The sequence below is a fragment of the Pempheris klunzingeri genome, chromosome 2 (assembly GCF_042242105.1).
Source record: "Pempheris klunzingeri isolate RE-2024b chromosome 2, fPemKlu1.hap1, whole genome shotgun sequence".
NCBI classification, from domain to species: domain Eukaryota; kingdom Metazoa; phylum Chordata; class Actinopteri; order Acropomatiformes; family Pempheridae; genus Pempheris; species Pempheris klunzingeri.
In genome coordinates, this window is record NC_092013.1 from 30,078,884 (window position 1) to 30,099,387 (window position 20,504).

Below are 20,504 nucleotides of genomic sequence, written 5' to 3' on the forward strand. Positions count from 1 at the left end.
CTACTGCCTCAGTGAGTGGACGAACACGTTAGTGTGACAGCAATGTAAAGCAGTGAAAATGTTCTAAAACTTTGTTTTAGGTAAGCCTCTATTTAGAAAGCGTCTACTGACTGCATACAGTATAACCCGACACTGAAGATGTCTGCTGTTTTTTGAGAAATGCGGTGGTTGAGAAGAAACATCAGACGTCCTGCCTTAACCCCCCCAGGTCTGGTTCCTGCCCCACTGCCATGTAGCTTTTGACGAAACTGACATAGATAATCACAATTGGTTTTTGGATGTAAATTTGTATTGAAGTAGATAACGTTGTGTTTAAAGAGACTGACAGCTGCCTTCGGAATAATTTGTGTTTTTCCATCCATTTTTGACAATAAGAACACAGAGGAAGGCAGCCATTTTGGTGCATAACAAGCCGCTTGGGCTCTGCTCTTGAAAGCAATTTCTACCTCATAAAACGTTCAAAGCCTTTGTTCACATGGGTTTGCAGGCTTCTACTTCCTAAACTTCTTTTATTATCAACTGCCAACATGCATTACTGCCCTCTGCAGACACCAGCAGAGTGCATCCTGCACCTGTGTGCTCATAGTCTGTCCTCCCAGAGATGGGCCTCACTCTTCAAAACACTGCTCGACAGCAGCACCGTAACATTAAAATTCTCTCCAACCGTGGAACCAATTTGATAGGTGTTTGGCTAAAAGGGGTTGTTGAGTAAAAGCAGGATGTAAATAGGGCACAGTGAGGGGGGGGGGGGGCAGATTTATCCAGTTTCCCAGCGACTCTGAGGCAAGAATACAGAATTAGTTGGAGGAAATGTCAGAAGCTGCCTCTGGAAAAACTGTACAGGCGATGAAGAATTAAAACAAGACATCCAACTAAGAAATGAAATCTACCTTCTGCAGAGCTCCTCTAGGAAACAAGCAGCATTAATCGAACCTCTCCTGGGTAGAAATATTTTTAGAATTCGACGCAAACCTCTCAAAATGTACAACTATTTGTGTAATTTTGCCATTACAGAGCAGCACAGAGGAGCCCTGCTGTGACTGAGCATACACAGCACAAAGTTTGAAAACACAGCAAGAACTCGTGGAACAAAACCAGAGAAACACACAGAGAAAGTCACCTCACATTCTCATTAATCTGAGCTTCTCTGCCTTCCAGCTCTGTCTCCTGTCTCCACCTACAGAAAAGGGGCCTTTTATCTCCATACATCATATATAGAGGGTTGTCTGAGTCTGTCTGTGTACATCAATGATGCAAGTCTGTGCTTTACTCCTAGAGAGTACTTTCATGCATATTAAAGCCCTAAGAAGGCTTCTGTGTCTTATGAAAGCACCAGGCCCTGTGCCTATTAGGCTAATGCCTGTTTTGTCTGCTGTGTTGGTCTGTATGCGTGTGCAATGGTGGAGCCTTGTCGGGGTGGAAAATCCTGTTAGAGGCCACAGCACACACTCATAGGGCCGGAGTTCCTCTTGGTAACTGCCTCCCCTTCCAGTAGTTTGTTTAGGTCTGTTTTTACAGTAGCACAGCCGTGCTCTGGCTCCCTGCGCTGCCTTCCAACTCGACCTGATAAAGCACCCCGGCAGCTAAAGATAACACACTGCTGAGAGCCACACAAACTTGCTCTTGCCTATTGCAGCGGTAATCTATTTAGTTTTTGATGCCAGGCAAATAGAAGTTGATATATCTTCTGGCTACACAGAGCATATCCAGCTGTGCCTTGTTAACAAAACAAACAGCTACACTTTAAGGTAAAACACTCGAAATATTACAACCACGACACAGTACGACACAATCTTCTCCTATATTCATCACAAGGAAAGTTAAACCAAGGTTGACACTCCCCACAAAAATGTAATTCAAATTAAAAGGACTCAAGGATGAACGGTCATCTTTAATGCAATCATTCCCACTTTTCCCTCTAACATGAAAACAGCACTACCACTGATGCTGCTGCTACAGCTGCTGCCTACATTACCTACATTACCCCTGCTAGCATTGTAACTACTGCTGCACTACTACTACTGCCATCACTGCTGCAGGTCAAAGTACAAACACTGCTGCTATTCTTCATATTAACTGTGGGATCTCACTGTACTCCATATTCTGTATTCCCTGCCATAATTCCCTAAGAAATTGGGTTCAGTACTACTCGAGCATCAGATATCACACATGTAATACAGTGCGACTGTATTTGGTAAAAGGAAATGACTGATGATGCTTCAGGGTATGAGGGGAGGAGATAATCAATGCCTTGAGTCAGCTAGAAATTACCAGAAAATTGAAATATTGATGGGTTTTTTCCCAATCACACAGTTAACAGCTTAATTTAATGTAACAATAATCACAAGTGTACCTTCGTGGACCTTATAGGCATTAACCAGTAGTTGAGGGTATTTGGAGAAAATGTCCATTCACGTGTCCACAGGAAACAGCGTTCACATCAAGTTCAGAGCGACATAATTACATATTGTTTTAAAAGACATTTTTTACTGTCTCACATAGAGATCACCTGCTTTGTTCCCCTAAAAGTCAGCGCACTGTTTGCCAGCCAAAAATGTAGTGATGAAGAGAAAGAGTCCAGAATCGATCTGTTACAAAAGCCTGTTCCAAGAGGAAACGGATGGCTGTGTGCAGGAGGAGCAGATCACACGCTGAATGAAATTAGCTTGGGAGGAGATAACACGTTTGGTTAATGTACTGCTCGGGTCCTCGCACATCCATCGTCCAGTGTTCAATGATATCCGGGTGGGAAGCCGAACAGAAGCAGTGGTGATGGAAGGGACTGATGAGCTTTAATAGAGGTGTTTCCACCATCTGTAAAGATGCAGCCGCCCTCATGACTCTGATGCGTCGTGGAATGCAATGACTGCTTTATGCTGGACGGCGGTCACACCACAGGCACATAATAAGAATGAGAAACGGCATTTTAAAGGTGTATTAACTCAAACCAGCAAGATCAGAAATCTGCTGAACTGATCAGAGTGAGTTAAACACAACAGTTTACAGTAGTAAAACTAAAGGAGGCAAGCAAACTGTCAAATGTTTTGATAGAGCCATTGTGGATTTGTGATATTTTCACTTAGCACTATTTTTCTGCAATCAACTAATCTTTTAATCATTTCAGCACTGCATACTGTAAATGTTCCTTTTTCCTTTACAAAGGCCAAGTCATTCGCTCCTATCTCAGCTTTGAGCCCCAAAACTGAGCACATTTAATTAGAGATACTGCAGTAAGTCCTGGCAGACACTGGGCTACATGCAGCGAAGGCTGAGATACCGACCCTGGAATCCTCACTGACAGAGACTGCAGTATCTCTGACATGACATTAGGAAAGCTCGAGGACCCATGTGCATTTGGTCTCAAAGCGAAAATCTCCAGCAACAACAAATGTCCAAAAAAAGAAAAATGTAGGACCCACAGTACAAATGTTCAGGGTAAACAAAGATTCATAATGTGCAAGCTGAAAGATGAATCAATCAAAAAGTCAATGCAAAAGTTGCAGGGGTTTGGTCTGCTTGGACCTGCAGAGGAGAGTGGAGCAGTAAACAGAGAACACAGTGGCTCATGGTCGTTCACAGACGTGTTCGTAGCCGTGATGTTAGCAAACCGTCTTTTCTGTCCATCAGTGCAGAATCGGAGCGCCAAACACAAAACGTGATCATATTACTCCAGTTTTAGCTTCCCCTCATTGGCTGCCTGCTCGTGTCAGGTCAGACTTTAAGGTGCTTCTGGTGATCCACTCATACCTCACAGTCGGTCTTGGCCACCGTGCTCTCAGAGTGCAGGGTCCTGTCTGTCCCAGAGCCTGACTGAGGTCAGCTGGCTGCAGAGCAGGGCTCGTCCCTGACATTAGACGGCTGACCTCTTCATTCTTTGATCAGCTCCACAGCTACCCCCACAGTTAGCATTGTTCATCCTTTCACTCTCAATCAGTGTCTCAACCCGAGTATTGTTGCTCCAGGTTTGTCTGTTAACCTTCTGATAACCACCGTGCTGTGTTTGCTTCTGTAGGGTGAGTCTCTCGCCCTCTAATGTTAATGGCCTTAATGGTTTAGAAGCTAACCTGGCACTCTGACATGCAGGTCTGGATTGGTTATTATTGTCTGTCAGTGCTGATCAGAGATCTGCCTTTCAGGCCCACAGTCAGTGTTGAAGCCTTGATGGTTTAAAGTGAAATCTGTAGTTCACAGGAGAGAATCTGTGTTCAGCGTTAAGAAGATGCTGTTAAACAATAGTGTTTGTATTCATATGTAAATTCTACATTCATTTAGATTTAAATATCCATTAACACAAGTTTCAGTCTGAAGAAAAAAAACATGACTGACGATTCATTTCAGCACACCATGTGATTAATCAGTCAATATATTGACTATATTCTATAATGTACACGCAGACGTTTTATCTTTCTGCTGGGATTTTGGTGGTTTGTTCTGTACATGCGACATCTACTTCCTGTCTGTCTGTCCTGGGGAGGGAGGGGGGAGCCCTCCCTCTGCTCTGTGGCAGCTCTCTGCTGCGGATCCACAGTCCCGCTGATGTGGATGGCACATTCGGACAGTGCAGAATTAGAGAGGGTCTCCTCCGAACGGTATCACCCTGCCACATCTCGAGTGGCAGCCCGGTGTGGAGAAGTCATCTGAGGGGAAACTGAACTTAAGCTGGAGATAAGAAACTTATTCTAGGAGGAAAACTTTGATTTGGTTCCAGTTAAGGAGTTTTGACCACTGTAGCTTTTCTAAGATTTTGTGAAAGTTCTTCTTGAGGAGGAAGCCTCCTGTTCACTCAGATCACTTCAGGGAAACACATAAAACCACTCACACTACATCATTTCCTCATTGTCTCGTTATGACAGAAAACTCTGGCGCCACACGATAACTTCAGTTGTGCTCATTAATTCAGCATCATGTGACCGCCGGCCGGCTCTGCGGTCAGCTGACGGCGCTCACTCAGGAGTGACATGCATCAGTTCTTCAGCAACACCAAATGGAGGCAAAAGGAGAAGTGAGGCTCAGCCATCCGTACAGGTACATTCGGATATCTGACGTTTCCCCCATGAGTGACACAGATGCAGAGAGCAGGCTCCAGTGACATTCCCCACGTAAGGACCTCCTGTAGTTCCCACTGTACACTACGACCGTCTCACACAAATGAACATTCAAAGTTTCTAGGCTGAACTGATCTGCATCTCTTCTCTTATAAAATGAATAATGTTCTATTCCACAGCGAAGACAAATAGACAATCGTTTGTTCTTTTGTTCTCATTGTCCTTGGTTTAAATGGATGAAGCAGCTAATTGCACTTTGATACAACGACTACAGAATCTCATCTATCTGAAATGGTCTGATAAACAAACAGAGCTTTCTGGAATGCCTAATTATTTCATTTGAGAAACAGAAGAGATTTTGAATACCTGCACTTTGCATCCTCTGCAGTTCTCTTCAAACTTATTTCACTGCTTCACATGACACGACATTCCTCCGCTCATTAGGGAGTTTTACTTGTAAACAAAACCAAGTTTTTAAGCGACAGCAGCAAAATACCAGTAATGAGACTGACCAGAGACACCACGTCACCATTTCCTCATTTAACAGTTAGAGAACATACACTGAGCAGCACAGTCCATTAACTGATCAGCATTTTAATGGATGTGGATAAAAGAGCCTCATCGTTCTAATCTGACTGATTAGTTCGATTCAAAAGACATAAATATCTGTAATGTACATAGGAGCAGTGTTTAGTGGCACCTAAACACACCTTTAAATCATCCGGGCTCCGTGAAGGTGCCCTTGAGGACGACACTTCACACTGTAGTGTGTGAAACATAATACCAGAGCAGCCAGCACGTTCAGGAATTCACTTTATCATCCAAAGTGTTTCTGGATAAAAGCATTATTACATTCATGTACCAAAGGTAAAGTTTTACACATGAACAACAGCTGGTGGTGTGTGAGAACGCTGCTAACAAGACACTCACTCCATCATCTTACAGAAAGAAAGCACGTCCCAGTATATCGCTTCTAACTTAACCAATCCCAATAAGCCTGCATAGCAATAAGAAGCCAAATGTGATCGTTGTCATTGATTCTGCCTAAAAGACGCCACGACGGCAGCAGACGTGCTGAAATATGAAAGCAGTGTGCAGGTGGGAAAGTTATCAGTACGTAGAGGAACTGATACAAAAAAATCATCATTTCAACCCCTGTGTACTATCCTGACTTGTTATTCCTGACAAAATATATCTATATTATATTGTATTATTATATTATCTTATATTATATTATATTATATTATTATATTATATTATATATTTTTTATTATATTTAAAATAACTTTGGACAACTCTGTTATTAGTATTATTATTAGTAGTATTGTTCTTTTTGACTCAATGACAACTGACAACCTGAACCCTAACGCCCAATTTATTTCAAATCCAAAATGATGATGATGATGGTGATGATGATGATGACGACATCATTAGAAACGTTACATGACACACCTGTTTTCACCACCTCACTGCGTCTCCTTATGATCCAGTGAAACTGAACTAGCGGACCAAAATGCCATTTGAGCAATGGAGTGTTGATTTTCATCATTTCTTGCTATTTTAAAATTGTAAAAATAAAAAACCACTTTAGATTAATGAGGAACTGACAGAATGACCGAAATAAGAGAAAACGTGTATGATTGCCCTGCATAATATGATTTGCTTCCTTACTTTAATTTAAATCTCTTCTCCTATTTTACTCTTTTGATTCAAAATGATCCTCCTCTTCTTCCGACAAGACACACTGTTTAGTGTGCTGCCCCAGTTTTGTGTCATAACCCCTTCTTTGTTTGCCTCACAGAGCTCCAGACAAGGAGGATACATCGAAGAAGAAATACAAGTTTCAGAAGAAATACAAGGACAAACAGCCTTTTTCTTTTCTATAGGACACTTTGAGTGTTTTTGAAGCCCCTATGTCATGTACACGACGGCGTACCGCTAGCACACAGCTTGACACAGAAGACTGTATAGTGAGCACAGAGCTAAAAAACATCATAATGAGCACATTGTTTTGCTGGAACGAACTAAAGAGAAACGTAAGAAAACCTAGTTTAATGACACGAAGCTGACAAATTGCCGTATGCCACTCATATGCTCCAAGACAGCCCATCCAGTTTCTGTCAGCCTGGAAATTTCTGGCCAAAAGACAAAGTGGACCAGCCCTAAAAAGCTTGTGACAGCATCAGGTACAAAGCGTGCGGCTGCTCCTATTTTATCGACAGTTATCAGCAGAAAGCAGCACCGTGTTCAGGGGATATTTGTAACATTCCTTTGTGCCATCTCAGCCGCCCTATTCAGTCCTTTAATCTTGATTCAGACAAAGAAAATAACAATGCCCTGTGGGGAACGCGGTTTTATCGAGTGCCTACATTGTACTAAATGAGGGAGGGAAGATGGCTCTCGCACAACAGCCACACCCGGTGGAGTACAATACACCTCGGAACACGTTCTGCTGTGGATCTCCTGCAAGACAAACCCACCTTCACGTGAGGCCTGTTATTAACAGGAATCATGAGCCTGACCTCATGCTCAGATTGCCTGGAAAGAAGATGTTTGCAGGCCTTATGTAAGTACATTTAATAATGCAGCACTCCGCTCCAGCGCTCAGATCCCCCCCCGAAGTTGGTTGCTGTGTGGCGTTGCTCTTATTAAGCACTCAATTAAAGCCATTCCCAAGGAGAGGCAGTGTGTGTGCAACACTGTTTGAATTAGGAAACGTTGCAGGCTCAGACAGTCTATGAAGACTTGCCCCAAAGGACCGCGGTGCCTTCAAACCAAAGGCCTCGGAGTGACAGAGCATCATACAGCATCGCTAAAGCAGATAAATTATTCTAATATGATTGGATTACAAATAGGGCATTTACTGAACCAATGAGACTAGATAAATAGAGCAGGAAAAGGAGCTGTCTCAATGAGCCGTCTTGGATCTTTTTTCCTTTCAATCTAAATATTAAAAATGAACAGAGAGATGGGAGTAGGTAGACAACACCGAGGAGCTCTGCTATATTATCGTCAAGTGTGCTTATCCCTGACAGTGGTAGGCTCCCAATTCACAGCAGTGTGCACACAATCGCTTTTGATGGTGAGGACGGGACATATTTTTGTGTAAATTAACACTTCTTCCTGACCTTCCTTTGACTGAATTAGGCGAGCACTCTTCATCCTGTGAAGTGGAGTACGGTGGGCGGAAGGTTTTATATGCAGACTCACGCAGATAAAAGATTTGTTTCAATGAAATCCAGTGTGTGCCGTGCAGGAACACGTCAAACTGAGCGCAACTCATTTAGAGAAATTGCCTTTTGAGGAGTTTTGTATTTTTTAGCTAAAGAAAAAAAAAGGCCTCACACTGAGTTCTTTCTTGCCTTTCACTCTCCTCCCCAGCTGACTCAATACGCCACAGTCACTCTGAGACAGTGAAAACAAAAGTCATCTTTTCTGTATCTGCTCGACGGTGTGCCGACACTCCTGACTACATCCTATCGGACCTTTTTCCTGGAGTTTGGTGAAGGGATAAACACGTCATTTTCCTGCATCCTGCTTGACAGGCAATACTTCTTAACCACTTGCAGATCAGCTTGTCCAACAGCTCTATCATAGCAGATACAAACCAGTAATGCACGGCATACATAAAACCACAGTCAATCCGGTACAGCAGCATCAGCGGCCTGCAGCTTCCTCCTCCATTATGGTGCTGTGGAAAATCTCTCAGCGCTGTTTACTCTGAAAATCCAGCAGAGAGAAGCAGAAAAGCAGCGGTGCTAAACAACTGACACCGGGCATTTGTTTTTATTTGCTGCTTGTTACCGCTTAGACCTGTGAAGAGCAATTTTAACCTGATCAGCAAGGTGCTCACAAAATAACCCACACTTACACTTTACGCCACACGTCTTATTGTCTATTAGAGTGCACGCAGGATGATGGATGCTCGACGGCAGGGCTGCTCACATGATTAGGGTGAGAAATAATCGATTCCACCAGCCTAAATAATCTTTTTCTTCTTGACCTCTTTTTGAATTTTTGCTTTTTTCTTTTAATAGAAACATATATTATATCTTATATGCATGTTACACAGCATACAACCTTTATTCTCATTAGACTAATCAGGTGATTATTTTCTCTCCTAATCAATGAATCGTTTTGTCTCTAAAATGTTCATTAGAGCTCAAACAATTGGTCATTTGAGTTGATCGACAAGAATTTAATCAGAAGGGAGATTGATTCAACGTTTACGTCCGTCTTACTGAATATTTTTCAGTTCCTGCTCCTCACATGTGGCAGTTTGCTGCTTTTCCAGCATTTTACCAGGTTTCAGTGAGCTTCGGCCTGCAGGTCCGACACGACGAGACACGTGGAGACGTCAGTGGTGTTGTCCGCTGTGATGAATCATTTAATCAATTATCTTATCGTTCATATCTGTTTTCTGACATTTCTTTTGTCGATGAAATGTCAGAAAATAGGGAGAAATGCACATCACAGTTTCTCTGTGTCAGACTCAAATTGTTCTTTCTGTCTGACCAACAATTTAAAACCTCCAAATATCCAGTTTGGAGTCATATCAGACAAACAGAGACAGCAAATCCTCACATTTCAGAATTTGAAACCTGGTTTTTTTACTTGAAAAATTGATGGATTATCAGAATAGCTGCGTATTGATTTTCTTCCTGTTGACTGTTTGGTGGACCTGAAACCACCTCTTTCTGAAATGATCTGGAGAAAGAAAGTCGAGGTAGAACTGCTTTGGATGAAGCTGTAACTACACCTGCACACAACAGAGTCATGTCAACGAGAAGCAACAAGTCTCATAACCAGCCCCCACCCCCCCCCAAACTCCACGCTGACGGCCCGATGGTGACACTCTCAGGGTGATGTGGGAGCGTCCGTGTGGCTGAAAACGTCAGCGCTTACAGGATATCCTGTAACAAAACAAGTCAATGTCAAGAGTCGTGTGTGTGTGTGTGTGTGTGTGTGTGTGTGTGTGTGTGTGTGTGTGTGTGTGTGTGTGTGTGTGTGTGTGTGTGTGTGTGTGTGTGTGTGTGTGTGTGTGTGTGTGAGAGACCAGAGGGAAAGTTCTCCATCATGTTATCTCACACACATCCAAACACTTTGCTCCATTCTTTGAGCTAGCTTTCCTGGAGAGACATGAAATAAAAATGACCTTGATGACACATCACTTCGATACTTCCTGCAGGAAACCGTGTGATGAAAGTTTTATGCCGTGCCTCCGAATGCACATATCCCAGGATATTTTTAATGTCACTTTGGTGCTTCATCACTGACGACAGGCAGCATGTTGGCGGCCATTAAAGGCCAGTTTTCCTGTAGTGCGGGCTGTGTCATGCAGCCACAGGACACCATTAGACCCTGGTCACCACGCACTTCATCCAGCTCCAGTTTGTGTCTGCAGCTTCGGGATTATACACCTCCTCATGGAAAGTTTTTGATCATTTGGTAGTTAAATGAGCTGCACAGTCTACTCTCCCCTCCCCAGGTTTTAATTCAGCCATTTTTAAAGTCTTAAATATTTATGCTTACATCTCCAGAGAGCCTCTGCTCTCTTGTCTCAGGCTTTCGGGAAGCTATCGCACCCTCGTGTTCCCAAATCAAGACTGAAGCTGTAGAATAATCTTCCTGAACCCTTTAAAGGTGAAGTTTTCTCTTTTTTTCCCTCCTCTGATAACCTTTAGAATAAGTTCAGCTCTTGTCAGATGAGAAGTCTGCAGAACAGATCGCACACAGAGCTGCTGGAGCCGCTCCTCAGTCAGCCACCGACTGAAGACTGGATCAACAATGTGCATAAGTCATCAGATAGATGCTCATTTGTCAGAGTGGAGCTCTGACAGGTGTTATCATCACAAACACACATTGTCCTGCCTGTGCCGGCTGCACCGAGCTTCATTGAGCTTCATTTTAAGTTCCCGGGCCAGAAAAACATTGTACAGGATTGACTTTCAGTTCTCATGTGAGTGGGCGGGTTTGGCAAACGATGTGCTGAAGCTGCACAGATGCTCGTATCTATTAAACATATTAAAGCTGGCTTATATGGCATTTTGTGGCCACCAGCCTCCAGGCCCGACACAGGCGGCCGGCTTGTACAGTGAGGGACAGATGCTCTGATGGACACCATGAGGGCGGTGATACAGGGGCCCAGAGGCTGCTCATCCGGGTCTACGAACCACCAACACAAAGAAAACTTACATTTTAAATCAGTCTGTGGCTACTTTCACTCCCCCCCCCACTGCCCAGGAGGGAATGTTAGACAGGCTGCACCGGAGCTCAAGTTTTCTCCCGGTCTTTCGGGCTTAATCCCGGTATCCATCCCGGACTAGACGGTGGGAGGTCATCAGAGGCGGCGGCGGCATAATCAGCAAAATATCCGCAGGGATTATTGACGGGAGGGTCACCGGCGGAGGATTACCGAACATCTGCACCGAGCGGAGACACGCTCACACACGCGCGCATTACTTTGCGTCCACCATGACAGTCCCACAACAAAGTAGGCACGAGGCAAATGAGATCAGCGGTGGGGGGGGGGATTCAGAGAAAGCAATCCCCCCCCCCCCCCATATGCAGCTTGGATGTAATCTGTGAAAAGTTCGGACGGACTGGCCTTAATGTGAGTGTGACTGACAGCTGAAGTTACTCCATGGACCCCAACAGAAAAACACTGAGAGTGATAATAGTGATAATAGTGATGATGATGATGATGGTGATGATGGTGATGATGAAGACTCTTACCTGTGAAATGTCTCCGAGGGTCTCACAGCCTCACATTAATCCGTATCTTGTCACTAGAGGAAGCTGTGCTCTCACACATCCCTGTCGACGCTCCGGCGCACAAATATCCGCAAAGACGCTGCTTTCTCTCCTGCAGCGCTACATTCACGAGCCGTGCCGATCTGTGCCGTTCTGCGCGGCTCCACTACTGCGCCTCCATCCCCTTCTCTCTCTCCCTCTCTCTCTCTCTCCCTCTCTCTCTCTCTCTCTCCCCCCTCTCTCTCACACACTCTCCCCCCCCCCCTCAGTGTCAGTGGCTGCTGGCGGCTCGGCGTCTCGCAGGTTGCATATTGGGAAGTGAAGCCTCGGAGTGCTCGCTCACTCACTCCGATGCGTCAAGTGTCTCAGCCCCCCTCCCTCACTCCTTCACCCCCTCACTCCTTCACCCCCCCACCCCCCTCGAACCGTGCTGGAGCGGAGCGGGACGCACGGACACGCGGCCGGCGGAGACAGAGGGAGGAAAAGAAAGAGAGAGTGTGCTGACTTACCCCCCCCCCCCCCCAAGCCTCCGACCATCCAAGCAGAACAGACTCCCTCCTTCTTCAACTACTACTCCTTCCTCCTCCTCCTCATCCTCCTCCTGCTGCTGGGATGTCCGGCCAGTCTGACATGTTGATGGACCATCTACCTTCGGCTGCCTTGTTACAGTGTAGTAACAGGCCTGCCCCCCCCAACTAACATCAACTAACATTACCAGGGATGGGCAGTATTTCACTTAACGTATTTAAAATACATATTTAATCACAAAATACAGATTTTGGGATTTGTGTTTTGCTGGACAAAAAAAAAATGAGATGCAATTTGTAATAAAATCCATTAAGAACTTTTATTTGTGTGTTTGCAATACTTAAAATACAACATGTAATTTAATTCTATCTTTATCCCCAGGTTTAAACTGTAGAAAAAACTGTACAAGGATCAGCCTAATCAGTCTTTGGCAAGACACCATTGTAAGGGCGCACGACCATGGACTGTTTATTCCTCTTCTGAGGCAGTGAACGCAACACGCTGCCTTTCAGTGACTATTATGCTGCAACCCGACACACTGTGGCTGCACGAAGTAAGTTGAAGTAGGAATTTAGTTTTCATTGGCAGCACCTGCTGTGATTTGTGGTGTTTTCGCCCATCACTCTAGCAGAGATCCAAACAGCTTCCTCGCCGAGGGGTTTTCACTGTGGTTCTTCATCTGGACATGGACTTTGTTTCTTTTTCTTTGGATGTGCGCTTGTGTCTGAGGATTCATCGTCTGTGGCCATCCATCTTATAGTAACAGCAGTGCACCGCCTACCTAAGACTCGTATTCTAATGAAATGCATTGTTGCATATGAGCATTGTGTTTTATTTCCATACATTTGCTGAGCAAATATTTGTTCATTGTAACAAGATACTTTCTGACGTATTTGTGTCCGTCTGAGAACATCACTTTGTGAGGTAACAGACTGTCTGAGTGACTTGTTGGCAAACTAAAGCTCAGTTTGTCACATAGCAAAAGGTCCATTTCAGCATGGTCAGAAGAAAATGAAATGCTACTATTGTTGGTAGAACTGTTATTATTAGTAGATAACCACCAGTGAAGGAGCACTGTGAGGGGGGAGCACTCTGAGGGGGCCTTGTATACTAAGTTATTCACTTGTGAGTTTTTCCCTCTCAGTAAAATCACTGTCAATAATTCATTTAGCTTCGCACAAACCTTTAGTATTGATTGTGAGTGTCTTGAAGTTTTTGGACCAGGTCTCCAAACGTGTGTATTTGCAGCAGAATCCAAGAATTCCGAAATTATCTCATTTTTGTTTTTAAATCCTTGAAAAGTTGATGTTCCACTGTAGCTCTAGAATGAGCAGTTATTCACTCCTTTTTCTGGGTCACGTCGAACATCAAACACCCCACAGATACGAGGTATGTGGGACAAAGCCTCTTCAAATGAAGCGAGCCTGTAGTCTGACACGTGCCCGTTGAAGGGTCCTTGAGACAAAAAACAACCGTGGGTTCCTTCCTTAGTGAGAGAACCCGGAGACCACCCTGGGGGGGCCACAGAGCACCTCGCATGGGCCACGACTCCTGAAGACAGAACGACTGCATGTCTCATAATAGTACATGAATTTATTTAGATCCATCTTTATTTATATAGCGGCAATTCATAACAGCATCATCTCAAGACTCTTTCCTTTAATTAGAGAGAGACCCAACGATTCAGGAATTCAACATTAAGGATTCAAGAATCCCCACGTGAGCAGCATCAGGTATTAGATTAGGACACAGTGGAGGAAGAACTCCCCTTTAACGGGAAGAAACCTCAAACAGACCCAGGGTCGGTGTTGGGTGGAGGTTGGAGAGAGAGAGAGAGAGAGAGACAGAGAGAGAGAGAGAGAGAGAAAACAAACAGCAACCAAAATAACAGCAACAATAGCACTGACAATAGGAGTGTGACTAATATTGAGCACTATGGTGACAGTGGAAATCATGACAATAGTTAATATATGAATAACAATAACAGGACTAATATTACAGAATATATCACCTGGTTACTACGGAAATAGGATGATGCTGTAATTGGTTTCACAAGGAGCATTTTTAACTATATTGGTGTTATAGTGACACATTGATTCAAGATCCAAGATGCTTATTATCGCAAGTACACTGTGTGAAATTCTTTGGCTGAGAGCTGTTACGGGAAAAAAATAAATATAAGATGTGGGGAAAAATAGGAAAATAAAAGATATATAAAGGTATAAGGCATAAAAATATAAAAGCAGAGTATAAATGTAATTAGGTAAAAGGTTTACATGCAATGAAGCTATATAGAGCTACAGCATATACATGTCAAAATATAGAATGACATCAAATATAAAAGCAGAATACACCTTGATAAGGTGTCACAGTAATTAGGGGCTTTGGAGAGCATGAAAAAAGCAACAGAAGGTGTTTATTGGATCAGCAGTCAGATATTGCACAGATGAAGTGCAGTGAAGTCGCCACGACCTAACTCCTTGGTGCCACGGGTACAAAACGTCCCTCTGGTGATTCCACATGGCCTCCAACCACCCAGTGTCAATGAAGTCAGTGAAGAACATGTAAATGTAGTTTCCACCATGTGTGAATGAAATCACCTCACCATCATTCATCTCTTTCTCTGACCATTACAGAAGGACTCCTCACCTAGACCTGAGCGCCTCAGAGGATCAATATTTGCCTCTTGACATGGGGTGCAGGGCCAGGAGGTCAAACAGGTCCAGAACCTCTCTGCATCTCCACCTTCATTAGTAAAGTCATTCTAGTAACACACATGCATCTGTCAGTATTCACTAGTTCAAGCCCACAGTACATAACACTTAACAGGGCCAGAGAACTGGGAGGATACCCACAGTTTGGGGCCCACAGTATTTTGTGGGGCCATGTGGATGGTATACGATACAGTATTTGCTTGGTGTTGGTTAAGGTTAGGGTCGGGGTCAGGAATAGGTTACTGTTTTTTTTTTTTACAGTATACGTTGTGTTTATGGAAAGTCCCCACAAAGATAGTGAAACATTCAGTGTGTGTGTGTGTGAACCACAGACATTTACATAATCACACAGTCTGTCAGAGCTAAAGAAGCGCAGTGTATCAGCAGGATATCTAACTGTCGAAGAAGAGGAGTCTCAAGTTGGACTTAAAATGTGTCAAAGGCTTTAAGGGATGATAGCCAGGCAGCGGCTTTGACAGGTCTACACCATTACTGCCTCAACAGGAGTTCATACCGACGCTCTGACCATCATTCAGCAGTTTTTTCTGCTACTGAGACATTTGGTGTATCCATTCACTGCTGAATCATGACTTCCACAGGATACCAGTGTGTTCCAAACTGCAGCTTAGACACTCTGGATGTGCACAAAAGTATTTACACACATATAACAGTGCTTGTTTGTTTGTAGCAGTTTTGGAAATGCTTCATTGATTTGCATATTAATTCCCTGCAGGCTTCCCAGACCTTAATCGTAACCTCAAAACTTTTTAGCTGAGCTAAATGCAGCTGTGGTTTTAAAAAAGTGGAGGCACCTCTTATGTCCCTAATTAACTGCACTGTCCAACTTTCAGCTGCTTTCAAGTCCAAAACTGGTCCCAAAATGTGACATTGTGCGCACACACACACACACACACACACACACACACACACACACACACACACACACACACACACACACACACACACACACACACACACACACACACACACACACACACACACACACACACACACACACACACACACACAGAGCAAAAAGCAATAACAACACCCAAACCCCATTTGGTAGCACCATGCTTATTTCAGAGGTGTGACTTTGTGTGTCTCCGTGTGCCATAATTTATTCCCACAGGAATGTGTATTTATAATGATTTCTCCTCCCTCGTTTAGTCGGCCCGTAATATATATATATATATATTTATGCCTCCCTGGATATTAGATGCCACATAGCACCACAGCACATTTAGTGTCCAGGCTTTCAAAGACTGGGGAGATTTACATCAGAGGTTTAGTAGTTGTTTAACCCAGCCAGGGGATGACAGGCCACTGCAGCCACAGCTGACCATCATGAACAGTGGAAAACAGCTCCGAATGTCTCGGAGAGTCTCGTACTGCGATGCTAACCATGAGCTCCAAAAAGAATTCATTCGTCGTGGGTGTGTGTGTGTGTGTGTACATTTGTTGGGAAGCTGCAGCCTTTATTCTTCACAAACTGTACATTTACTGCTAAACGGACCCTCTGCTCCACAGCCCAATGTAGCTACGTAATGGTGATACCCAATGTAATGGTGTACAGGTATTTCATCCTAAATGTACTCGATTGAGAGTGAAAAGTATTCTACAAAAACAACTACCTTCAGAAGGTCAGTTCATTATGACATGACGCACCACCGTTGGTGAGCTATAGAGGTGCTGCTACATCTGAGCAGGGTTTAGTCGTTAAAATTATTGATGCTGAGGTTTCCTATGTTTTGCATATTTTACTGGACTTATCTTTACGGTCATGGTAGTACTGTAGTGGTGGTGTGTTTTACTTAGTATGCTTCATATATCTGACAGTGATCTGATCAAATGAAAACTGTTACTTTTCAAGAAGCAGGCGTCTTGCTAACAGATATTATAAACATTTTCTCAGCAGGCGTTTTGAGAAAAGCACAGGTCCAACTGATAACGTTGAAGAGCCATCGTTAATGTCATTGTTAACACTCGTGCTGTTCCTGCTACAACAAGAGCCCGACGTTATTCAGGGGTCTGGTGTTTTCATGCGTCTGCTGCACTGGTATCTATTAAGCCAGAAATAAACACTTTTAGGTGGTTAACATTAAAGATCCCAGGATGAGTTTCACAATGTGTGTTTGTAAAATGTGCATCAGGCTTTTTTTTTTTAATGTGTTTAGTGAAATCCTGGGAGAGACATGACTGCAGTTGGTGGTGACAACCCCTGGGAGAGAAACCATGTTTATGAAATCTTAAGGGTTGGAAAGTATACTGTCTCCAAACATGTATTTAGTATTTAGTATCTACTCCTGTCATTCAGCTGGTGTCTGTCTTTACACGAACAGCATGTCTTCACTCTCACTACCTGAATTACATGCTCAACTCTGCAATTAATTCAACCTTTGATCCACCATTTTCCATTATCCTGATATAAGCCTTAATTATAGTGAGAGGGATTCCAGAAGATTTACTCCTTTAAAAAATCAATTTATGTGCTAGACCAGTGGTAATTAGTAAGAATGTATGGAGGATATTCCTAGTTGACCTGCAAAGGAGCGGGAAAAGAGAGAGATGAGCTGGTGGGTGGAAAAAAACAGCAGTATTAACTGAGGAAATCTCACCTCAGGCTGGGGTCAGTCTTGGCTAAATGAAGCCCACCGACGCCGCCCCCCCGGCTGCTCAGTGAGCTAAAAGCACACCTCCGACGGTGTGCTGAGGGCATCACGGGTTTTAATCTGACTCTAGATATTTGCTCCACATCGCTTCCTATGCTGTTGTTCCTGCGTGAAGCAGAGGAGCCATTAAGGAGATCGTTCATGATGTTTCTGTGCTGGGGAAAAGGAGGCGCTGTGGCTGTTTAGTGTCTGCCTCCCAGCCTGCTAATGACCGCTGCTAACCTCCATGAGATCTGTCTTTTCTCTCCACTGGACAGTAAAACCTCTGAACCATGAAATTGAGCCAGGTTTTTCCTCAACAATGAATGAAATGTTTCTCTCACAGTGTAAACGTCCAGTTTATTGAGCGTCTATTAGCTTCAGCTGGACTAAGGACAAAAATCAAGTAATGGATTAATCAATTGCTGTGTTAATTAGCACAGTGGGTGAGGGATGAACTTCATTTGAAACATTGGTGATGTTGTTTTGATGTATCCTCGGGACCATTGTGAGCTGTGCTTAAATGGTTCATCCCAGAAGACTGTATGTGGAAGATTGATGCAGTTTCTTTCTACAGCTTTTCACTTGAGAGTGCAGTGGTGAGAAGCAGATGACTGAAAATGGAATTTCTCATTACTGTCTCTCTGATATCAAGTTATTTTCTCTCAGAGAACACAACCATTGTGTGAAAGCCAGCTGCGAATGAGAGAGCTCACACCAAGGTTTCAAAGCCCCCCCCCCCCACCTACCTTCTACCGCCGCCCCAGCACCACACAGCAGCATATGATATAGAGCAGAGCTGTCATCCTCGGCAGCCCGGGTCTCATTACTCAGGCTGTATTTATCCATCCATGCTCAGGAAGTCTGCTGCCTTTATCAGGCCTTTTTATCGATGGCCATCAGGGTCATTACTAGGGATGGACACTACTTCCTGTGCACTCATAATGAAGTAATAGCGCTGCAGTCATTCATCAGTAAGGTTATCGTTTGACTGAAAGCTGTAAACACCCTGATGGCCAGCTTTCCTGAAAAGTGCTTTGCTGAATTTCAAGATCACTGGAGCCTCTTTCTCTTTTTTAAGATGCCTTTTCAGGGGACGTTGTGTTAATTGAGTGGTCCACACACACACACACACACACACACACACACACAGCTGTATGATTAGTGAAACCCTGGTGTAACAGCCCATCCTTCCACATATATTAAAATCATGTTTCCATCTAGGACACCCGAGTCATCATGTATCCAGCTCCTGGGGTTTGGATCAGAGCTATGGGAGTACTAGCAGGTAGGAGAATTACAGCGGAGTGCACGTGTGTGGCCTCTGTGATAGTCAGAGCTCAGCATTTTAAAGCTAATTTCAGCATTACTGTCACATTGATTTCTTCTGCAGCAATCCTGTGTTTTGACTATTTAAAATCAAGACAACATGCAGAATATGCAAGCTCAGGGAGGTGAAATGGTAGGACACGTGGGTTCTTGTTAAATGTCTACGGTGCACACAGATGAGACTGTTGTCAACATGCAGAATGGATCAGTGCTTTTACCCTGCTAATGGGTTTAAAAAAAGAAAACACGGGATGCAAGTGACAAAGTCAACAGAGACTCGCTTCAATTTGTGGCATAAGCAACGTGTAAATATTACTGCGAGACAATAAACAGAAAAGACAGTTAAATCTCTATTCATCCCTTGATGGAGGACAATAACCTTGTTTTATGGGCTGTGCCACAAAGCAGAAAATTAGTTCCTGAAAAAGTCATTAGCAACTTGCTTGTTTTATAGGGTGACATGCCCTCCTGTGACCAATACTCTGCATTTTCCTCAGTAGAAGTTTTTCCTTGTCACATACTTAAATACAGAAGAAGGCTGTCAGGAGACACTTGCAAACAGTAAATTAGTCTGGTGCTGGTCTGTCAAAGTATTTACTGTTAATATTTGGTTCAACACAAACACGCTGGTATTGGCACAAAGTAGGAGACCATTACTAATTCAAACTAAGTCCATGCATGCATACATATACACAATACAATAATCTAAAAGCACCTGCATGTATGCAAATCAAAATATTGCGTGAGCCATTGTATTCTTCCCTTTTTTCAGGATATGTGATGTATAACATGTTTGTATAACATCATTTTGTATGCTGACTGACGGCTTCATGTTAAAAGGTGGAATAATCAATAAAAGTTTAAGACTTTAACTCTTGTAAATATAATGTGATATTGTCTTAAAGTATTTTTTTATAGTAGTAGGTTTAAAGAGCAGTTTAAATGGTCTTGTCCTGAGTTAGATAAGAACATCAGTAGCACTCTCATATCTGTACCCTAAACATGAATATAAAGCCGATTAGCTTAGCTTAGCATTAAGACTGGAAGCAGAGGAAGACACCGGAGCTAGCTGCACATTTTGTGCCGGTCAGCAGCTCTAAGGCTCACATACTGACATGTTGTATCCTGTTCCCGTCCTCTAAGTGTAGAGATATCAAGTTGTGGTTTTACAAAGAGTTACCCTCCAGGAAGTGACTGCGTCCAGCCAGGCAATAGCCAAGTTATCACATGTAACTACCCACAACGTGTCATTTATACATTTCTGCTTTTGTGCAAATGAAATAAGTTGATTAGAGTTTTAGAGGTGCTGATTTGTTCTCGTTTGCAGACTGCAGCTTTAGTTAACCACATCCCGGCCGTGGCTTCACATCAGTGTAGAGATATGAGAGTGGTATAATTCTTCTTTTCTAACGTCAGACTGTTCCACTAAATATTCACTTCTACATGACGCCAATAAAATCAGTTTGTTAACCTGCTGTGGAACA

General features: G+C 43.5%; 1 protein-coding gene across 1 annotated transcript in view; it reads right to left on the bottom strand.

Annotated features, from left to right (window-relative positions):
* The window catches only part of cntn4 (contactin 4), a 131,398-nt gene extending 112,858 nt beyond the window's left edge, over positions 1-18,540 (bottom strand). Inside the window, exon 1 of the mRNA XM_070839447.1 lies at positions 18,441-18,540. Coding sequence (XP_070695548.1) covers positions 18,441-18,540 — 100 coding nt within the window. The remainder of the gene's footprint in view (positions 1-18,440) is intronic.
* Positions 18,541-20,504: the final 1,964 nt, after the last annotated feature.